Here is a 20,152-nt window from a genome sequence, read left to right on the forward strand (position 1 = left end):
CAGGCAGCTGTTTAATGGTACTCGGGCAAGCAAGGTGTCGTAGTGTGGGTGCGGTGAGGCTGGGCTATAAAGGTAGCGTTAGTGGTGGGGGTTTGGTGCCGTGCGGACCTTTAGCGGGGCAAATCTTGAATCGACACTGCCACAGCAACCGAAGCGCGCTGAATCAGCAGCCTCAGGCTTCAACTTCACCCTCGCATGATGTTCACAGGCGGGTGGAGAGCATGGTGATTGTTAACGTCTTCGCATTCCTTGATCGCTTTTACATCTCGTCCTTCCCAAGGCTTTCTAGATACACAATATTGTACAAATCCACAAAATTACAGATAATGCCACGCTTTTCAAACAGGACTACAAAGACAGGGGAGAAGAAGAGTGGAGTACCAAACCCGTATCATGTACAGACCAGCGCTGGGAAAGACTCGAGGACTAAAAGAGGGTATAGTGGAACGGGGGTATTAGAATATTAGTCGGTCGCAGGCGGCTTTTACATCATGCCACCCATTCCTCCCATGCCGCCCATACCACCCATGCCCATGGGTGGTGCGGCGCCCTTCTCCTCAGGTGCGTCGACGATCGCAACCTCAGTGGTGCCGAGAAGAGAGGCGACACCGCTGGCGTCGCGGAGGGCAGTCTTGACGACCTTGAAGGGGTCGAGGATACCGGCCTTGATCATGTCGACGTACTCACCCTGGGCGCTGTTGTATCCCTTGTTGAAGTCGTTGGCGAACTCGTCAGTGAGCTTGCCGACAACGACGGATCCCTCAGCCCCAGCGTTCTCGACAATCTTGCGGGCGGGCGCCGTGATGGCGTTCTTGACGATGGTGATACCAAGCTGCTGGTCGAAGTTGGCAGCCTTGACGCCACCGAGAGCGTTGACGGAGGCCTTGAGGAGACCAGTGCCACCACCGGGGAGGATACCCTCCTCAACGGCAGCACGAGTGGCGTTCAATGCATCGACGATGCGGTCCTTCTTCTCACCAACCTCAACCTCGGAGGCACCGCCGACCTTGATGACGGCGACACCACCGGAGAGCTTGGCAAGACGCTCCTGGAGCTTCTCCTTCTCGTATTCGGAAGTGGTGGGGTCATTCATAACGCCGCGGATCTGCTCGCAGCGCTGGGCAACGGCATCCTTGGTTCCCTCGCCGTTTAGAAGAACGGTGTCCTCCTTGGTGATGGTGATGGAGCCAGTGGAGCCGAGCATGTCGGGAGTGCACTTCTCGAGCTTGATGTCGAGCTCATCGCTGAAGACGGTACCGTTGCTGAGCACGGCAAGGTCGCCCAAGATGGACTTCCTGTTGTCACCGAAGCCAGGAGCCTTGACGGCGGCAACCTGGAGCTGACCACGGAGCTTGTTGAGGATGCAGACAGCGAGAGCCTCACCTTCAATGTCCTCAGCAATGATGACGAGCGGTCGGCGGAGCTGCTGGGAGGCCTCGAGAGCGGGGACAATGTCCTGGACGGCGGAGATCTTCTTCTCGGAGAGGAGGATCAAGGGCTTCTCAAACTCAACCTTCTGGGACTTGGTGTCGGTAATGAAGTAGGGAGAGATGTAGCCACGGTCGAACTTCATGCCCTCAGTGACCTCAAGCTCGTCCTCAATGGTCTTGCCCTCCTTGACGGTGATGACACCCTCCTTTCCAACCTTCTCCATGGCGTTAGAGAGAAGCTTGCCAATGTGAGTGTCACCGTTCGCGGAGATGGTGGCGACCTGTGAGATTTCCTCGCTGGTAGTGATGTCCTTCTTGTTGGCCTGGAGGTACTCGACGACCGCCTCGACGGCAGCCTGGGTTCCTCGCCTCAGGTCCATGGGGTTGCAGCCGGCGGCAACGTTCTTAACCGTCTCGGAGAAGATGGCGCGAGCGAGGACGGTAGCAGTGGTAGTACCATCACCGGCCACCTCGTTGGTCTTGGAGGCGACATCCTGGAGAAGGCGTGCGCCGAGGTTCTCGAACTTGTCCTGGAGGGTGATGGCCTTTGCGACAGTGACACCATCTGCATTCATGTCAGCTGCCATCATCAATCCATCCTATCCTCGTTGCTACGCACCCTTGGTGATCTTGGGCGAGCCGTAGCTCGACTCGATCAAGACATTCCGGCCCTTAGGCCCGAGAGTTGTGGAGACGGCCTTTGCAAGTGTGTCAACACCCCTCAGGAGAGCTGCGCGGCCCTCGACGCCGAACTTGAGCTCCTGCGCGCGGGTCAGTATCGGACTTGACATGGTTGCTCTTGTTTGTGACGTACCTTGTGTGCGAACCTCTGCTGCTGGAGGTTAAAGCTCCGGGAGCTCTTCAGCGCCGAAGTGCGCGCCCTGGTTGCGAAGCGCTGCATTGTGATGGAAGGGAAATAGAGATAGAGATGTACCGAAGCTCAAGCCGTGCTCCTTTACTCCAGCTCAATGCAATGGAAAGGAGAGAGATGAGGATGTAGGGGGGGGATGGGATGGGAATTGGAGGTTGATGATGCGCAGAGCTCCTAAAAAATATTCCGCGAGGAAAGATCGAGAATATGCCAAGCCAATCGACCCCTGCTGTATCCTCGGCTTTGGTTCCGGGGGAGGTTCCGAAGCTTCCGCACCCCATCATCCACCATCGAACATCGTGTTGACACAGCTTCACAGCGCTGAAACGATGCTCTGCTTGCGACGACAATCGAAAGTTGGGTATCAGAGTACATCTTATTGGCTCACTGGGGCTACAGCGCCTGCCCGAGTAGAGTAGCTAGTCGATCGTTCATCGTCGGATGCGCGTGTGTAGCAGACAAATCATTTGGCTAGTCTGAGGCAGCTCTCGTTGCTAACATCTCACCTTTATCCGTCTAGTGCTGCCAATGGGGATGGTCATGTAACGGAGGGATACCCAATACGATTTTGCACCATACACGACATTTCTGCAGCAGTAATAAAACGAGGGTACCCGTTGATGGATAATGGTGCGCAGTGATACCTCAGCCCATGGGACGACTCATGGTTAGGACTCTTGCGATGGGAGCATGCGTCACCCGTGCGAAACGTGACAATACTCTTTGTAGTGTATTTTGCTTGAGGTGTTATGTTCGCTGGGGTTATTGAGCCTCTCAATATCTAGTTACGGCCAGGACTTTGATTAGCAACCTTAGACGTGCCAGTCACTCTTTGTACCATTGTGCACACAGCCTTGCAGATTGGAATGCTGATTGTGATATCTGAAATGACTACGAGTTGGTGTAGGATGGCTTATTGGAGAACTCTGAATAGAGATGCGCGGTGAGGCGTGTCATCATTACAGCTTACAATACATTCAGACAACATGACCTATGGTACTATGCAATAGTATCCTTGTTGCAGTATATGTACTCGAATACGTCCTGCTGGGTTCACTGGACAATTAAGTTGTTGGCAGGAAGATGCTTGTAGAATCACTGGGACCTACGTTCTATCATCGACAACGAGAATTGCGTGCCGTTATGAAGCTGGGCACTCTGCTGCTACCCAAAATGTGAGAATGCAGTACCACAATATTGACGCAGTATAGACAGATGCCACAGACAACAGCGATAGCCGTCGCGACCTCCATGGCACGACCCCCAAGACGATTACGGATACAGACTCATCCGTCGCCCTTGGGCCAACCGGTGAAGCGTGGCTGTTCTCGACCACCAGAATGGCGCCGGCGAAAACCTCGTACCTCGTATTCCCAAGGCTGAGTTCCAGGGCGCATCGACACACCAATATCACCAGCCGACTGTCGCTGACCCCTTATCGCATCTTCAAGTCAGCGGCGCTCTTCACGCGCGAGATGCTGGCTTCCTGAAGCCTTCATCCGCAAACGGTAAATTGTTGACGGCATCAAGCGCCGCCAAAATCCAGGGACAGCCGCGCAAGCGACGGGCTAGCGCTCAGCGCCCCCCAAAAATATGTCAGCCCTGGTTCCCGTTGCGGGCAAGCGTCTAGCTGTCTGGCATTGGCACTCCCGCGGGCATGATCTGTGCGCTGCGAGAGGGCGAGTCGTTGCGCGGCGAGCTGAGGCGGATGGCTGTGTGGGTGGAGCGCCAGCTCAAACATGTCGTTGCTGGTGCTGCGTTGATCTTTGCTGCACAAGACACTGCCACATTCACGCTCCCTCATCCATATACACGCTCGTTGCTCGGCTGGCCCATCGTGAGTGTTACCTTCGCGGACGATTGATTGTTTGTTTTGCTGTGACTTGACTGACGCAACACTCCAGGAAGGATTCTTCTGCGCCTCCTTCCTCGACATCTTACTCCACGCGTTTACCCCGGTTACGATTTCGATTAGATAGTGAGACGCACTCTCTATTTATCCTCCCTCCTACCTCCTCCCGAGAGTTCTCGACGCACCTCCCTTGCGCCAACGCCGCTACAACGAGCCCGTCGGGCATACGAGGGGGCCACCATGAAGATCAACACCAGCTACGTGCAAAAATGCAAGACCGTTGCACATGTCTTCCAGATCATCCTCATCTTCATCGCGGGATGTATAACCATTGCGGTGTTCACAAAGGGAGGGCAGACGGGCGGTGCGACGAAATACTACTTTGCCTTGGTACGTTGTCCAGGTGCAGTCCTATACTGATGGAGGAATCGTCTAACAGTCAGACAGTGTTTTTTGACCGCGCCAGCGTTAATATACCTCACGATGGTGCCTTTGTATAGTCGGACGAAACGATTCGCCAATGCGTATGCTTTTGCTGCCATCGATGCGTTGTATACAAGTGCGAAACCATACCTGCAGCCGCATCAATTCAGTTGCTGACTGGCGCATAGTTCTTTGGCTTGCAGCCTTTGCTGCTGTGATGGCGTGGAATGCCCGAGGCGTAAACGAAGGCGCAAAGAGTTTGAAGCTCAGTGACGACGCCCCAAAGAACTGCACAATCTTCAAGTATGGCCCGGAAGCGAAATGCAGTCTCAGTCGAGTGACTGTGGGCTTCGGCGTAGTCATATTGTATGCCCTCATTTCCATATTTTCCAGTCTTTCGCCCCTGACACCAACCAGTATCTCTTTCATTCTGACCTCCGCCATCTCTGGCTACTATGCCAACAAGTACCGCAAGGAAGGTGTCATGCCGTATATCTCTGCCAAGCAAGACCCGCACCACAACAGCGGCGATAATTCCAAGGACAACGCGTGGTCCACCGATATCGAGCACCACGACGGCCGCGACTCGGACGAAGAGGACCGCCGCACCGAGCACGGAGGCAACCAGCAAGAAGACGAATACGCCTTGCTACACTCGACCGAGACAGACGAGGGCCGGCACCCCGGACGCCCGCTCAGCTGGGGCGAGGACCACAGAGTCGGCGGGCCCTACGTGGCGCCTATTCACAGCGAGGGACACGTGCAGATGCCGTATGCAGCGTACAACGACGACACGGCTAGCGCACTGAGTCCTGGCGGGTATGAAGAGTACAGGAGGGACGCGGCTCCCGCAGCCAAGAGAGACAGTTCGTTCGGCGGCACCGGGTACAGTTTCAGCGGGAGGCAATAGAGAGAGCGGCACATAGCATAGGCGACGGGTGTTGATATTATTCCTTGTATATGGAGGTGCGGTACCATCCTGAGCCTGCATTTGGGCGTTTGGTACAATGGATTCTTGGAGCATGTCTGAGCATTTAGCGACCTTGGAATGGATGCTGCATGCAGGTATCTGCCACTGCTTTAGAGTTTTTTTGTGCGGATATGTGTTCGAATATGGTCGAGAACTAGGAGCGTAACAGTTCGGATGTGAATATTGTGCGAAGTAGTCCTGCTCTCGAAATGTGCATGGTCAGATGACTTAGTGAGGTGTAGACTGTACGAGCGACTCCTGATCCACCGTTGGCACTTGGTTTCTTCTCATGTCTTCACTGGGGGTTGGTAGGCCAAAATCCTTCTCATGCACGGAAGTAGTTCGCGGTTGAATGTCGTGCAGTGGACGATGCCTGCCAAATAGGGGCACGAGTGCGTGTCGGTGAACCAGGCTGCTATGAGTATACTGAGCAAGGATACAGCCTTGCCATCGCGTTAAATTTTGTAAGCGAACATGTGAGGTGGCTTGAGCCGGATGAGGAAGGAGGAGATATGGTGTGGCGTGGGTAGCTTGAATGGCCGTATTCGGCGAGGTCGAAAACAAAGTGTACTTTCTATGATGTGATGGGTGGTGGAATTCGGCATTAATCCAGGCCGGCCTCTTGTAAGCAACCGTTTGTGTGTGTGTGTGTGTGTGTGTGTGTGGGTAAAATGTGCTTACCTAAGTTAACTTCTGTGGAAGGTGCAGTCAACGACACTGGCACCGAGGGTGAACGTCTTACGCCCAATTTCTCCTTCCCGTGTACTAGTCACTCCGTCGCCCTGGAAAATCACTGGAGTTACACTTCTGTTACTGGATCCAATGCACTAACGAGAAGCAATGATCGAACCTCCCACTCTGTGCAGCCGCCTGCATGTAGCCGGGAGCACCTGTCACAGCTCGGCGTGAGTGTCTTTGCTTTTTTCTATAACACGGCAGATGAGTGCTGTTGAACCAATGGCGGTAAATAGTGCTGTGACACCTTCATTTCCCTGCTATTGCTGTATCGACGACCGATTACTATGCATTGAGCTTGATCTTGAAGATTAGATGGGACGTAATTGTCCATCCGAATCTGGATATCTAAGAATTATGAAAAGAGGGGAACTGTACGCATCGTGTGCGATGCCGATCTAGCAGTCGAGATTGCAGGTGTGAGCTGCGTTGAACATGTTCAAAATGCTTAATCGGCCTCTTTGGCCAAGACTGTGGTGTTCAAGGCGTGAACGGCGTGCTGCCAAAGCTCTTTGTTTCATCAGAGACGATGCTTGAGCACAAAGGAGATTAGGCCAGTTGTTGGCTAGGTGTTTTATTTGGCGTTGGCTAGCCTGGTATCGACACTCTATCGGCTGTGACTAGAAGAATACACATGTCTCTCGAGCTCGGTGTGGTTTGACGTCCAAGTTGCGGACCGTAGCGGAAAAGAACATACCTCATAATCGGTCTGAGGACCTCTTTCTAAGCGTCTGATTGGTTTCTTTATGGGCCTAATTAAGCCTAGCCTACCAGTTTTATACTAGATTATGTGGTACAGTACTGTCCCTTGTCTTGCTAAAGTGGTCTAGCGTAGGCGAATCCCGGCAAGGGTCATTCGTTCTGACAGCTCTGAAGCCCAACCTCAACAATGTCAAGACCCTTCGCTTCCTACAGAATCATGCACCCACTGCGATGTAGGATAGGCGATCGAAGTATCGTCAACATGCGCTCGCGTGACCCTGCACCCATACTCTGCGTCAAGATTGACTGCACAAACTCTCTATTCGGTGCAGTACCCTCTAGGGCGAAGTATACTAATCATCAATGGATCCTTGCGGGGCATAATATTTGTTTTGTAATCATGCACACAAAACCCCAAGGCTGCCTTTGCTTGCACGGCTCGAGAGAGAACCTATCGCGCTGCCAGACACAGTCACGAATTCACACCAAAGGAGTTTTCACCACGCAAGATGACTACCACGAAGGTAAGGTCGCCGGTATTAATCTATCGTTGCCGAGGCACAGTAAGCTTAACCTCTACACAATAGCTCGAAACGCAACCTTCAAACCCACTTCCATTCTGTGGGGACCCTCCAGAGGCCAACGGTCTATACCAGCGATTTTCACGATTCCGCTCTTTTGTGCCTTCGAAACACTTCCCCGCGGAGAAGGATCGCTATGTATTATATATCAACTACACCTGTCCTTGGTGTCATCGCGCAGTGATTGTTCATGCTTTGAAGGGCCTGGCAAATGTAGTGCAGGTTGTCGAGGTTGACGGGCGTGATCCGACGCATGGTTGGTTCTTTGGCGGCGCCCGGGGCCCTTCTCGGGATCCTATTCACGGCTTCAAGTGGTTAAGGGAGTTCTATTCGATGGCTGACCCTCAGTACATCGGAAGAATAACTGTTCCTATGCTCTGGGACAAGAAAAATCGTAAGTCTGCTTACAGAGACATATTTCGTAATCATTTGCGAGTGAGGTGCAGTGGCATCAAGCTCAGTGCTTTGTCTGCTAACCTATACTAGGCACCGTTGTCAATAATGAAAGCAGCGAAATTACGCGTATACTCATTGATGGCTTCGATCAGTTCCTACCCGCCGAACGTCAAGAAGCAAACAAGGGTGCTTCTGCCCTTATTCCAAGTAATCTCCGAAATGACATAGACCAGCTGAACGCTTGGGTATATGACAATATAAACAATGGTGTCTATAAGGTTGGGTTTGCAACGACACAAATGGCGTATAATGAGCACGTTGTACGGCTGTTCCAAGCTCTCGACAAGCTGGAACAACACCTCACGCAGACTAATCACCAACCTTTCCTCTTCGGTAACCATATCACCGAGGCCGACATTCGTCTCTACACTACGCTGATCCGCTTCGATGTGGCATACTACACCATGTTCAAATGCAATCTCAAGATGATCCGCACTGACTACCCACGTCTACATCACTGGCTCCGGACACTTTACTGGAGCGAATGCCCCGAGACTGGGGGAGGGGTGTTCAAAAGGACTACCTTGTTTGATGTTGTAAGTAAGTCAAACTACTAGACATGAATCAACTAAGCATCATAGATCAAACGGGGGTATTCGTCCATTACGGCTGGAAACGGGATTGTACCTATCGGGCCCATGCCCAACATCATGCTGCTGTGAAGTGGCGTCAGCAGAACCTACGTTTTTTGTTCATATACCTGTTCCTAGCAGGAGTATGGCGTCCTTGGTCGATTGCGTCTCGATTTTCTACCATCAATCGCAGAGTCGTCCTTTTGGCTCCCACCATGTCGATACCGAACGCTACGTTATAATCAACGTGTAGTACTGATTCCACCACTTATGCTGAAGTTCCAAGGTCCTGCTCTAAAAATAATTCTATACCTGACGAGCTCACATAATAAATCAAGCATAGCGTGAGGGTGAGGTGGACTTCGCCACATTACGAACGGATTGGCAGAACACTTAAAAGCTCAAGAAGAACGTATACAAATCAAGGATCCTGAGCGGTAGGTTTACCTGTTAAAATTATATTGGATGCTCGTGCCAACGAAAGAAGTATGATGACACAAACGAAGTAACGAATGTCGATATGGACACCGGCCACGGCTATCATCTATTGCTAGCGGATCTCGAAAGCACACAGATCATACACCCTCCTTGAATGAGGCCCCACCAGCGTTCATATCCACAGACACTATTGTTATGATTAGCTATGCTTGTGTGAATATTGGGCATGCCACAAAGACTTACTACTATGCTTCAACCCGCAGACTTCGAAGAGCGTCACCGGAGTTACATTCTTGGGTGTCCCGACAATGCCCTGGGTCTTCAGTCGCATTAAAGTCTCCTTGATAGCCAAATATGCTGGAGCCAGCGTAGCGAAGCTGAAGATCATGATGCGAAAACCCATGACGCGTGCCTCATCTACGGTAAGGGTAGGACTCTTCCCGTTTTCGACAGCGTTCAAAAGCAGCGGCCAGGGTGCCAAGTCCTTCACGGCCTGCGCAGCTTGCTCCTTGGATGTGAACCCCTCGACCAGCCCAACATCGGCACCCTCATCGCGTGCCATCTTCATTCTGGCGATGCACTCGTCGTAACCGTACTGCTGCAGAGCGTCCGTTCGTGCAATGAGCACGAAGTCAGATCGCATGCGAACTCGGGCTGCGTGAGCTGCGCGAATGCGAGCAATATATTCCTCTCGGTCCACAACCTTCTTGCCGCTTAAGTGACCACAGCGCTTTTGAAGCACTTGGTCCTCAAGATGAGCCCCAGCTACCCCGGCTCGGATGTATTGCTCGACGGTTCGCGCGGCCATAATAGGTCCTCCGTAGCCAGTGTCCATGTCTGCAATGAGGGGTGGACCGAAAGGGTCGAGGTTGGCGATCATTTCGGCATTCTCGCGCATTTCATGAAGCTGGGCAATAGCCAAGTCAGGCTGTCCCAGACGTGATGCAGTAGTACCAGCTCCAGTCTGTAGTTCTTATCAGCCATGCTCCTTGGATAGTCCACCCATACTGATTAGAGCGACTCACCATGTATAAGCCGCTGAAGCCCAGCTCCAAGGCGGTGCGAGCGGAAAGGCCATCATAGACACCAGGACAGACGATAAGTTCGTTGGTCTCGAACAGCATCCTGCGCAGCTTCGTAGCTCCCGAGGCTGGCTCATCGGTGGTGGTGGCAGCAGAGTTGTTGAGCCGAAGCCATTGGGTACTCGCTGGCCATGCATTGATTGCTTTGTCGACGATGTGCAGGTGGCTTGGGAGCTGTACTGCCAGAGTTCGCTCATCGGTCATCTTGACCTTGGCGGACTGCACGGGCTCGGACATGAACTCAGGAGCATCTTCTTGTCCTATGCGGACTAGAACACCAGCTTCTTGAGCCAGGATTGCGGCCTCCTGTTCCAAAACAGTGACAGGATTGACATGGTAAGCGGGTGCCATTGCAAAAGAACGAAACCGATGGTGCTTCTTGCGTTTTAGAGTTGGCGAAAAGGAGGGAATGAAAATCTGTAGCTAAGCATGTAGCTGGAAGGTGCTGTGGTGTCTCGATGGATGGATCATGCCAGACCTTTATACTCACAGTATTGAGGGATTATTAATGGACTTTCGCGTGCAAATGTCTATCCATGCCGTCTCGGCGATGGACATGTAGTGTGGAAGATTACAGATTCTGCTTTCGTTTGCCGAACTCGGCCTGCCGAACTGCAGTGAGTGTGGAGCAAATCAATTGCACACCATTATTCCATAGCCAAGGCGGTCTTATTCCCATCTCCTGTCGCATTGTAACGCTCACTGTAAGGCTCGGAGTCTACCGTATCACCTAGATAGATATACGGATAAAGAACAACGAACAGTTGTCCGCCTACCCTTGGACCTGCAGCATGTCATCCAATCTTTTTGTCTATTCACCATCCCAGGGTGTACGTGTGCATGTCTTGGTAGGAGTGATCGGACCTATCTGTGACCTTTCGTGAGAAGTGAGCGCTGGCACGTTGTTCAACCGAACTTCCTAGGGGGTGTAGATGTTGCTAAGTTACAGCCCCACTGACGGGCTGGTCATCTAGGCGGGATCACCGGGACGAGCTAATAATTGCCGGAAAGGAGTAGCCAAGTGCAGAACGAAGGTGATCGCTGCGACGAGTTGGGTTTGCCAACTGCACTGCTAGTGTAGGTTCATAGGGACCAGACATTTGAAGGCAAGAAGTGTTGGTACATTGAACAGTGCGCTTTGATATGGAGACTTCACTCATCACCACCAACTATTAAAATAGTAAAGACATGGTATAGGCTCCATTGCTACTAACATAGGACAGTCTCTATCGATCAATATGTTTAGCCCACGCGCTGCAAGTCATTATGTCCTTTCCTATACGAAATAAAGTCATAAATACATAAAAAATGCAACTATCATATTCTCACTGATGAACATGTCCTCAGAGACATTTGGAACGGTATTGTCGATGACTTGGAAATCCACTTGATCCTGTAGCATCATTCAATGACAGGGATACGGACAAGAATGTCCTTGTCGAGTAATTGATCAACAACACAACAAGTCGCTTCATGCTTGGTGGTTTCCAATAGTATTGGTTTCCGCCTGGGCAAATATGAGGCGGTATCGGCGGCTTTTCTAAGACTCGGCCATGCACGACTTCTTATCTCTGGGCACGTTGGCTTGGTATCCGGCGGCCAAGTCCTCGATTATCGGCGCTTTTGCGCAGTCCATGTAAGACACACTCTATGCAGTCTATTTCAAAGCAACCTCGCTCTTCGCGCTGAGGAAATAGTGCTAAGAAACAAGCTTGGCGAACTAGTGGGTTTTGGAGGCCCTTATTGTGTAATATAGTCCTCACACGTCATGTCGTACGATTGCCACATGCGGAGGATTCTCTTGGAGAGCTTGCTTATCAAGCCACCACGGGCCGTGCCGTTGCATTAGCTCATTCGTAATGAACTTATCTGGTTGAAGCTTTCGTAGCGACCATGGTGTAGCAGGGACACACCCGGTCGCTCCTTGCGACATGCATTGCGCTACAATTCCAGATCGGCACATACGAGATATCGTAGACATGTTGGTGTTCTTCACGAAATCTTATGCTTATGCTTATACTTACTGTAGCGATGCTTTTTCATCTTTGTTTTGTAAGAGCTGCCTCTTCGTGCATAAATTACGCATTATGCCGATCCAGCTGGCTGTAGTGCATGACATCCTGGAGCTAATCTGTCGCTGCTCGCATAGATGGGGGTTACATTGGAAAGTGCTTACGGTTGCGGGCTCAGGAATATCGACGTGTTCCTCTCGGCTCGCCGAAAATATGCCCGAAACAGCAATGACAAGCCGATTGTCGTCGATGCCGAGTTAGCCAAGTCGTCCCGTTACCTATTCCCGCCGCCCGTCCAACACGAATTTTCGGATCAACAATCTCCGGAGCCTCCATCGGGCAATCCGATCATGACTTCAACAATCGTGGCGGAGCCAGCGGGCTTCGTGCCATCTACAGCTTCTTGCCGCCGCCGAGAGATGGCAACATACCGAACGGTGACCTGAAAGTTCTCAACACATATATGTCCACCAATAAATAGGAAAGTATCTGCCAAGCAGCTCAAGCTGACGGAGAAGACCAAGCCTTGGTATCCACATCGGTTGCCGCGCGAAGGTCATGGGTTTCATGATTGGCACGGACATCTGGAGTGCTTGACGAGACGTTCCGCTCTTTCCCCCCGCTGTCGGCTTCTTGGTATTGCATAAACAAGCTCTGCGCATTTTCTGAGTGCTGGGCAAAGTCAACATCAGAAGCTGCGCCATCTCCCCATTCCCTAGCGGCCATCTTCCAGCCCACCCGAGCTTGACAGTCTCACTCAAATCTGCTCATCTTGTAGAGACTTATCGGCATTCAGGATGGAAGAGAACTCCACACCCTCCATTCAGGGCTCTCAATCTGGAGCTCTGACAGTAGAGAAGTTGGAACTTCAACCAATTTCTGATCCTGGAAGATCTATCGGCCCTGGCTTGCGGGAACGCTTCGCTGCACACTTTTCAGGAACGGTCGAAACCAAAGCTGGGTACATACCAGTCCTTGTATGCTGTTTCACCACGGGATTAACCGATGGAACTGTGTACAACGGTAAGCAAATGGGTTATGTACCGGAACATCGAAGTCACTGACGGTCTCATTTTAGCATATGGTACCTTCGTTTCGATGCAAACCGGTTCGTTCTTCTGTATCCCCCAAACGGCAGGAACTTCCTTCGAAACTAAAACAATTGTCAGGAAACACTATATTTGTTGCGCTTGGTACTTCGGGTCAGAATAACAGACCGTACGGCTGGGCTCGTTCTCTTTGCTCGATTGGATGTTTCGCTATCGGATGCGTCACTTTCGCAAGACTGCACAAACTCATCGGTGGCGCTCGCCTCCGTCGTACTGTGCTATTCTCCTTCGCCCTGCAGACTGTCTGCGTCGTCATTGCCGCCATCATCATCCAGAGCGGTACTATCGACGGGCGCTATCCATCGACTCGAGACCCCCGGGATGTCAACTTCACGGAGTTGGCGGTGGTGGCCTTGCTTAGCTTTCAAGCTGCAGGTCAGATCGTCAATAGTCGTGGCCTGGGGGTGAGCGAGGTACCCACGGTGGTCATCACAAGTCTGGTGTGCGACTTGGTGAGTGATGAGTTGCTCTTTGCAGGCTTGACAAAGAATGGGAAGCGCAATCGAAGGTTCCTTGGCTTTTTACTTACCTTGCTGGGTGCAATCGTTGGTGGCTGGATATCGAAGGCCACAGGTCAAGTCGGGCCTTGTCTTTGGTTCGTGGCCGCTCTCAAGGCGTGCATTTCCCTCTACTGGGTCGGAGTGGTACCGTTGCAGAGATTGATAAAGGGGGCTTGAGTAAGTTCAAGATCATTTTGTTACACTTCTGGACACAGCCCAGGGCACATCTCCATTATATGGCGAATTAGTCGATCAGCTCTAGAGACCTAGACTGTCTAGTGTGGCATTCTCATACTGCGCTTCTTACCCAACTCTATAGCTCTATAGTCTCTATACGATGTTTCAAAAGTGATTTGGCCTACCGTCTGCTCATGTTTCATCAGAGAATACTGTTGTAGATAAATATAGCTCAAAATGAATCGGAGTGGTACAACATCCGATGGGGATCAGACTATGTGCAATGCAGATGCGTATAATTAAATCGACAACAAGAATAGGAGTAAGAAGACAGCAACTCAGATAGAGTAGCTCGAAGCGGCTGTAGTACGACATGTGGTGACCGTACGAGAGCTCGGCCCGTCTGGCACACATAAGCTGTCCCAGGTGCCATTTCACCGCTAACGATATCGCCTCAGGACCAAGAACGACATCGCCCGTGGAAGTCGCCAGCGAATCGAGAGTAGGGCTTTCATAGCACTTTGTCTCTGCGGAGGTGACCTCAAAATGGTATCCCGTCTGGTGGTGTATCGAAGGATCCGCGTCCGTGACACGTTTGACCTTGAGGTAGCCGGCTGAGGAATACGTAACGCTGCAGTACGCACTACATCCAATCGACTGTTCAAGATCGACGTCGACAGTCTGAGTGCTAAGGAACATGTCTTCGAACAACACCATCCCTGAAGCTTAGAGACTGTCAAATGACGTCTCAGAACAATTTAATCTCTCCGCGGGGCAGTATCTATGAATCGGCAGGTAACGTATAATGGCTCGTTCCTGAAAAGTGGAGTGATTTCTGGGCTACGAAAATTTCATGACCCGGCTTATGAACCAAGATGGGCAACTCTGAACACTGGGGGGCTACTCATATATTAATTTACATGGTATGCTCGTATTTGGGGACGGTTGGTGATCTTATGGTACTATTGAGAATGTACTAACTAGAAGGTTGGTTAGAATCTGGGGATTTGTAGAGAGAACCACTGGCAATCCTACCTTGTGGCTTTGGGAGATTGGCTTGTTATATTCATTCAAGAATAACCATGAACCTTGCAAGGCTGCCTTCGCTCAGCTCATTCCATTCCAAAGAGAAAGCAATTCCTAACGGAACAATTAGTGAAGAGATGAATTTTCGCATCAGGACATGTTGAAGTCTAGTATCTCTTTTCTAGATGCTACTGTCGTTTTCGGGGATGGCCGCAGAGCGGAAAGCTCTGCTTTCGAACCCACTATTCCTCCGCTCATGGTGTCAGACGGCCGCGAAGCATTCGCCGAATCGAGATTCACCGTAGAGAGGTCATGGTGCACGTGATACTGACTTTGGTATGTTAGTTGTGGAAAGGAGATTGTCTACTAATTAACTCGTTCGAAGTGAAGCCTATCCTTCCGTTTGCACCTTCCTTAGCTCGCACCGTCGCGGTGGCCTGAGCGTAGATTAAACAGCTCGTCTGCCCTGCGCCTGCCTTTAAACTCTGCAACGCACACATTTCGACTCGCGCCCGCTAAGCCGCAATTTTTGTGTTGGCTGCTTGTCGTATAACTTGGAGTGAGCAAACTCATTCGAAGAGCACAAATCCAGAGACGCCATACTGACTATGACTGAGCATCTTTGGGCAGGCAGTGTCGGACCATGGAGCAGGAAGAGCAGGTAGAGCAGGCGGTGGCGTCCGTGGAGCCGCCTTCCCTGCTTGGCGTCGACTTCATCAGCAAATTGCCTACGGAGATGATTGCCTCGATTTGCGAGCTTCTCGACAAGAGGAGTCTTCACAACTTTAGGATGACGTCCAAACATATTCACGCGCAAAGCTACACCAGTAAGTCAAGTGTGAATTTTTGGATTTGCAAATGCGCAACAAACAGACCCTATCCTCACACCCCAGGCTTCTTTGCCCACCACTTCCGAGTATCGTCCTTCACCTTCACAAGAGACGGCCTCAAGAAACTGGTTGAGTTCTCCAAGGATCCGAATATAAGACCTGAAATCAAGGTCATTAGATTGATCCTGGTTGCCTTTCCGAAGCAAGGGAAGGAGCATCTTTCAGGCTTGTGGCACACACCTAGCGAAGCGATGGCGGCAATCTTGGCTGTGGAGGATGGAGAGTACGACGTAACGGGTGCTAGAATCAGGCAGATCAGGAAGTATCGCAAGAATATTCGGCGGAACAGGCGCCGCGCCTACGGTCGCTATCAGGAGGATCAGAACCTGTTGAGGCGAAGCGGAGATGACGTGAACCTGCTCGCTGAAGCACTGCGTCGTCTACCAGCACTCGAGGAGATAGACACGGTCGACATCTACGGTGTCGACAGTCCTTGGGGCAGAGGCAAGATCATCGAGGACCTCGGGGAGATGCCATTCACTGCATCGATGGAATCGTGGATCCCTATGAAGCATGATACCTACGAATCCAGGTTCGAAGTTGAGCGGGAGCTAAAGATTACGAGTGCTCACAGCGTTGGAGCTGTCCTGGGCGCGATTCGCTGCAGTGTCATCAAGTTCAACGGAATACTGGAGCTCAACGGCGTACCACACAGCGTGAGGTTCGCTAAATGGCCTCACTGCAGCCGACTGTCCCTCTCCGCTACGCCCGCGAGGTCCTTCTCCCTGAGTATGCTTGCTGATATGAAGGACACTCTATCTGGCCTGAAGGCCCTACGTGTATCAACGTTTTCCTACGTGGATAGAAAATACGAAGACGATCCAGTCGAGGAGTACGACATTGAGTGGCTATACCAGCTCTTGGAGCGTACCACTGGGTTGACCAGCTTCAGTATGAATGACAACGGCGCCCGGTCGAACCGCACCATCGATCTAGACATGATGCATTCTATGGAGTATCGGTCCATAACCTTCCCTCGGCTCAAAGCATTCATGCTGCTGAACGCGGAATGCGAAACCCCTGTCTTCATACGTTTCCTTGAGAAGCACAAGACAACACTTCGCCGTGTTTGTCTCGACAACATCAATTTCCGCGCGACGACTCCCTTGTACGTGGGCAGTCAACTCCAACCAATATTGGAACATATGGACTTACTGCATGATTCAGGCATACTCCAGACGATCGCGATACGTTCTTGTTTGTGCGCTGGTCGGAGCGAAACTATTGGCGTGTCATTGGATACCAATCAGTGTCTACGGAGCTCATGGATGATTATGCTCAACTGGAGTTCCGGGAGAGTTTGCGGAGTGTCATTTGCATGAACGAAGCGCTGCCGGTCGATTGAAGTAACGGCCTCACCAAGTCATGTCAACCTCCTTCAGGATGGGGCAGACCGTTCTGCTCAGGGTAAGGAATATCCCCTTCACTGCCCCTTCCCTAGCACTGCATACACACTGTTTTGCCTTGTTTCTCTTTCCATGCCAAAGCCGGACTTCATTTGATGGGAGTCCCGCGGACCTTGTTGCATGGAATGGGGACGTATTTTGCTGCGGTAAGTCATATCAGGTCCACCCATATACACCACAAGCTATCAGCGTACGCTGACGCTGTACTAAAGATGATTTGGATGGAATTTTCGGAGTCGAGTGACCCCAGGAATACTTGAAGTTGGGATCGGTACGAATGATTGGCTGGATGTGTTTTGCAAAGAGCACATGCTACAAGCGAACGTTCAACATGTTCGTAAGTCATTATGATTACTATGAAAACGCAATACTGCGCCAAAGCCAGACGCCCCAACGCCTCGCTCGCGCAGGGGTAATCCCGTCTACGCCGTGATATGCTAATCTCTGCCTTCTTTCCTTTCTTTCATCGTACCGACCCAAAACACTATCATACACACCACACCCTTGAATCTCCACCAAGAGGCTCAGCCGCAAGGGCGCCACCTATTGCGCCGCAAATCTGCTCCTCGCTCTCAACTTCTCTCCAAAGAAGAATAGCACATACACACCCGCGGAGCATCCCACCGTCAAGCCCGCAAGCAAACTAATCCCCCTCCCAATGCCCAAATTCCTAAACATGGGGCTGCTGAAGTGAATGGCGCCCGTCGCCAACGCACTCCGCATGAAGTCATTCCCCGCAAACAGACTCGCAGCGTACTGCGGATACACGAGCGGCAGGTACAAAAAGATGCACTGGATAATCAGAAAGATGCCAATCGTGGTCAGCGCGATGCCGACGCAGGACACGATCCAGTGGATGTTTGCGTTGCTCGTCCAGCCGAAGAGGAACAGGCCCGCGGGGACGAACCACGTCACGATGAGTGCGGGGATGAGGCGGCGCTCGGGGGCGCCGAGCCCGTTGCGCCGGATCTCGGGCTCGACGACCTTGAAGATGTACGCCCAGTAGGCGGCGATGGCGATGATGACGCCGGCGGTTACGGAGAGGAAGGTGAGTCCCATCTCCCCGAGGTTGAAGTGGTACAGCGTCTCATACACGAGCGGGAACGCCTCGAAGAAGGAGTAGAAGATACCGTAGATGAGCGCGGTGTAGACGGCTGTGAACGCGATGGAGGGGTCGAGCAGGACGAGCTGGAAGGGGCGCCAGAGGGCTTCGACGGCGATTTCGCGGGGCGTCATTTTCGCCTGGTCGATTTCGGACTGGGACTTGAGGCGCGCGTCGCCGGTGAGGGCGCGCAGGCGGGCAGCGCGGCGGAGAAGGATGGTCGCGCTCGAGGTCTCGGGGAGGAAGAGGAAGAGGCTAAGGAAGACGGGGCCGTTGAGCCAGAGCATTTCCCACTGCGACCAGTGCCAGGTCTTCGCCGCGACGGAGAAGCCGGAGATGATGGGGCCAAGTGCCGGCCCGCAGGTTGCGGCAAAAGCCCAGAGACTGAGGACGTACGGCAGTTTGATGATGCTGTAGAGGTCCTGCAGCGTTGCGCCACCCGTCGCGAGGCAGGGACTGCCAAAGAAGCCCTGGAGGAAGCGCAGGACGATCAGGCCGGGGAAGCTGTTGACCAGCGACGAGGGCACCAGCAAGATGACGAAGATCGCGTACGAGATAATATACGGGGGATTCCGCCCAATCACCGGTATCTCACTGAGCGGCGAGAATAGCAACGGACCAATCCCATACGCAAGCACATACATCGACAATCCCATCGACGCGAGCTGCAGGTTGACGCCAAACTGCTCCATGACGCCCGGGATCGAGGGCGAGTATATCGCGCTCCCCATGTAGACGGCCATGGTGTAGATGAGGATCTGCGTCAGGACGACGACTTTCTTCCCGAAGCCCCAGTTCTGCGGGTTCTCCGGGTCGTCAGTCGTGTACCAGTCGACGAGGATGGTGCCATCGCCGCGAACTTCTGGCTCGATGGGCCGGGAGGGCCCTTTTTCTACGGTTGCGAGCGAGAATTGCTGCTCGAGGTCGGCACGTGTGTGCGCTTTGGAGAGTGCTTCCCGAGTGCCTACGCGGGAGATCTGGGATTGCGTGGTGTGTGTCGTACCCGCGGTTCGGATCTTATCGAGATCGGATGTCGAGTCTGAGAGGTCGGCGGATGACTCTTTCTCCTCGGTGTCTTTCTCAGTTTCCGGGCAGACTTCTTCAATGGGGGGGCCTTCGTCGGAGGGAGGCTCCGAGGATGTGCTTGTGGAGTTGACTGGTGCGAAGTTCTTGCCATGTTGCATCTGGACATATGCGGGCTAATCAATGTCAGCATGAACGTATACGAGAAGACTGACAGGTGACTTACAGGGAGCTCAAAGTCATCGCGCTCCTCGGGGTATGGAAGCAGGCGAGGGTTGAAGAACCGAATCGCCTGGCCAATAGGCGCGTCTCTAATGAGGGCCTGCATAGTCGTATCTCTCGGGAATCGTTGTGGATCCTCTCCAGGTAAAGTACGTTTTAGTCGACTGAAGATGACAGTGTTGTGCTATAGGAGAATATTTATTGAGAGGTTATAATCCGAAGCCCGGTCACGTTTCCAAGACAATATTTGAACCGAGTGGATTGATGAACGATATGACACTACGACTTGGACAGACCTTTATCTGTCCCTAGCCTGCACCAACTCCATCCATGGTTTGTTCGTATCTCCATATTCGTCCATTCTTGTACGTGCATGCACTGTAAGCAGCGCGCTCACAAAGCACTACTGTGCGGTGCTTGATGTTAGTAATGCTCCCTCAGTCCTCTTTCCACGAGGAAGCCATCCCAAGCGAGCCGTTGTCATTGGCCGGTCTGCTGAAACTTCCCGACGGCTTTTCGGCGGTAGGGTTTAGGTATCTTGGCGCTGTGCCTTGTGTGGGAAAGCCACACGAA

The 20,152-nt window shown here is 52.2% G+C and overlaps 7 protein-coding genes across 7 annotated transcripts; 4 read left to right on the forward strand and 3 right to left on the reverse strand.

Moving 5' to 3' along the window:
* Positions 1-233: 233 nt before the first annotated feature.
* On the reverse strand, positions 234-2,438 carry CC84DRAFT_1136637 (chaperonin GroL). Its single transcript, XM_018176106.1, has 3 exons — positions 2,245-2,438; positions 2,050-2,191; positions 234-1,995 (listed from the first exon to the last, which is right to left on the reverse strand). Exons 1-3 carry the CDS (start codon positions 2,329-2,331, stop codon positions 485-487), a joined length of 1,740 nt encoding a protein of 579 aa, XP_018039562.1. The 5' UTR covers positions 2,332-2,438; the 3' UTR covers positions 234-484.
* Positions 2,439-3,997: 1,559 nt separating this feature from the next.
* CC84DRAFT_1110377 (uncharacterized protein) lies at positions 3,998-5,736 on the forward strand. The gene is made up of 5 exons (XM_018175248.1): positions 3,998-4,138; positions 4,206-4,543; positions 4,601-4,712; positions 4,765-4,942; positions 4,994-5,736. The coding sequence occupies exons 2-5, from the start codon at positions 4,394-4,396 to the stop codon at positions 5,484-5,486; spliced, it is 933 nt and encodes a 310-aa protein (XP_018039563.1). The 5' UTR covers positions 3,998-4,138; positions 4,206-4,393; the 3' UTR covers positions 5,487-5,736.
* Positions 5,737-7,191: 1,455 nt separating this feature from the next.
* Positions 7,192-8,885, forward strand: CC84DRAFT_1136643 (glutathione transferase). Its single transcript, XM_018176107.1, has 4 exons — positions 7,192-7,507; positions 7,571-7,958; positions 8,051-8,556; positions 8,602-8,885. The coding sequence occupies exons 1-4, from the start codon at positions 7,493-7,495 to the stop codon at positions 8,680-8,682; spliced, it is 990 nt and encodes a 329-aa protein (XP_018039564.1). The 5' UTR covers positions 7,192-7,492; the 3' UTR covers positions 8,683-8,885.
* A 282-nt stretch (positions 8,886-9,167) lies between these two features.
* CC84DRAFT_1084632 (oxaloacetate Acetylhydrolase) lies at positions 9,168-10,316 on the reverse strand (the record flags this gene model as incomplete). The annotated part of the gene is made up of 3 exons (XM_018174062.1): positions 9,168-9,217; positions 9,274-9,994; positions 10,056-10,316. The coding sequence occupies 3 exons, from the start codon at positions 10,314-10,316 to the stop codon at positions 9,168-9,170; spliced, it is 1,032 nt and encodes a 343-aa protein (XP_018039565.1).
* Positions 10,317-12,921: 2,605 nt separating this feature from the next.
* Positions 12,922-13,910, forward strand: CC84DRAFT_1234514 (uncharacterized protein; the record flags this gene model as incomplete). Its single annotated transcript, XM_018183820.1, has 3 exons — positions 12,922-13,147; positions 13,203-13,232; positions 13,294-13,910. 3 exons carry the CDS (start codon positions 12,922-12,924, stop codon positions 13,908-13,910), a joined length of 873 nt encoding a protein of 290 aa, XP_018039566.1.
* Positions 13,911-15,579: 1,669 nt separating this feature from the next.
* CC84DRAFT_1171814 (uncharacterized protein) lies at positions 15,580-17,171 on the forward strand (the record flags this gene model as incomplete). Its single annotated transcript, XM_018179933.1, has 3 exons — positions 15,580-15,763; positions 15,830-16,934; positions 16,994-17,171. The coding sequence occupies 3 exons, from the start codon at positions 15,580-15,582 to the stop codon at positions 17,169-17,171; spliced, it is 1,467 nt and encodes a 488-aa protein (XP_018039567.1).
* Positions 17,172-17,775: 604 nt separating this feature from the next.
* Positions 17,776-19,685, reverse strand: CC84DRAFT_1084116 (MFS general substrate transporter; the record flags this gene model as incomplete). Its single annotated transcript, XM_018174036.1, has 2 exons — positions 17,776-19,533; positions 19,584-19,685. The coding sequence occupies 2 exons, from the start codon at positions 19,683-19,685 to the stop codon at positions 17,776-17,778; spliced, it is 1,860 nt and encodes a 619-aa protein (XP_018039568.1).
* Between the last annotated feature and the right edge of the window lie 467 nt (positions 19,686-20,152).

Source organism: Paraphaeosphaeria sporulosa (genome assembly GCF_001642045.1).
Source record: "Paraphaeosphaeria sporulosa strain AP3s5-JAC2a unplaced genomic scaffold CC84scaffold_2, whole genome shotgun sequence".
Classification (NCBI taxonomy): Eukaryota; Fungi; Ascomycota; class Dothideomycetes; order Pleosporales; family Didymosphaeriaceae; genus Paraphaeosphaeria; species Paraphaeosphaeria sporulosa.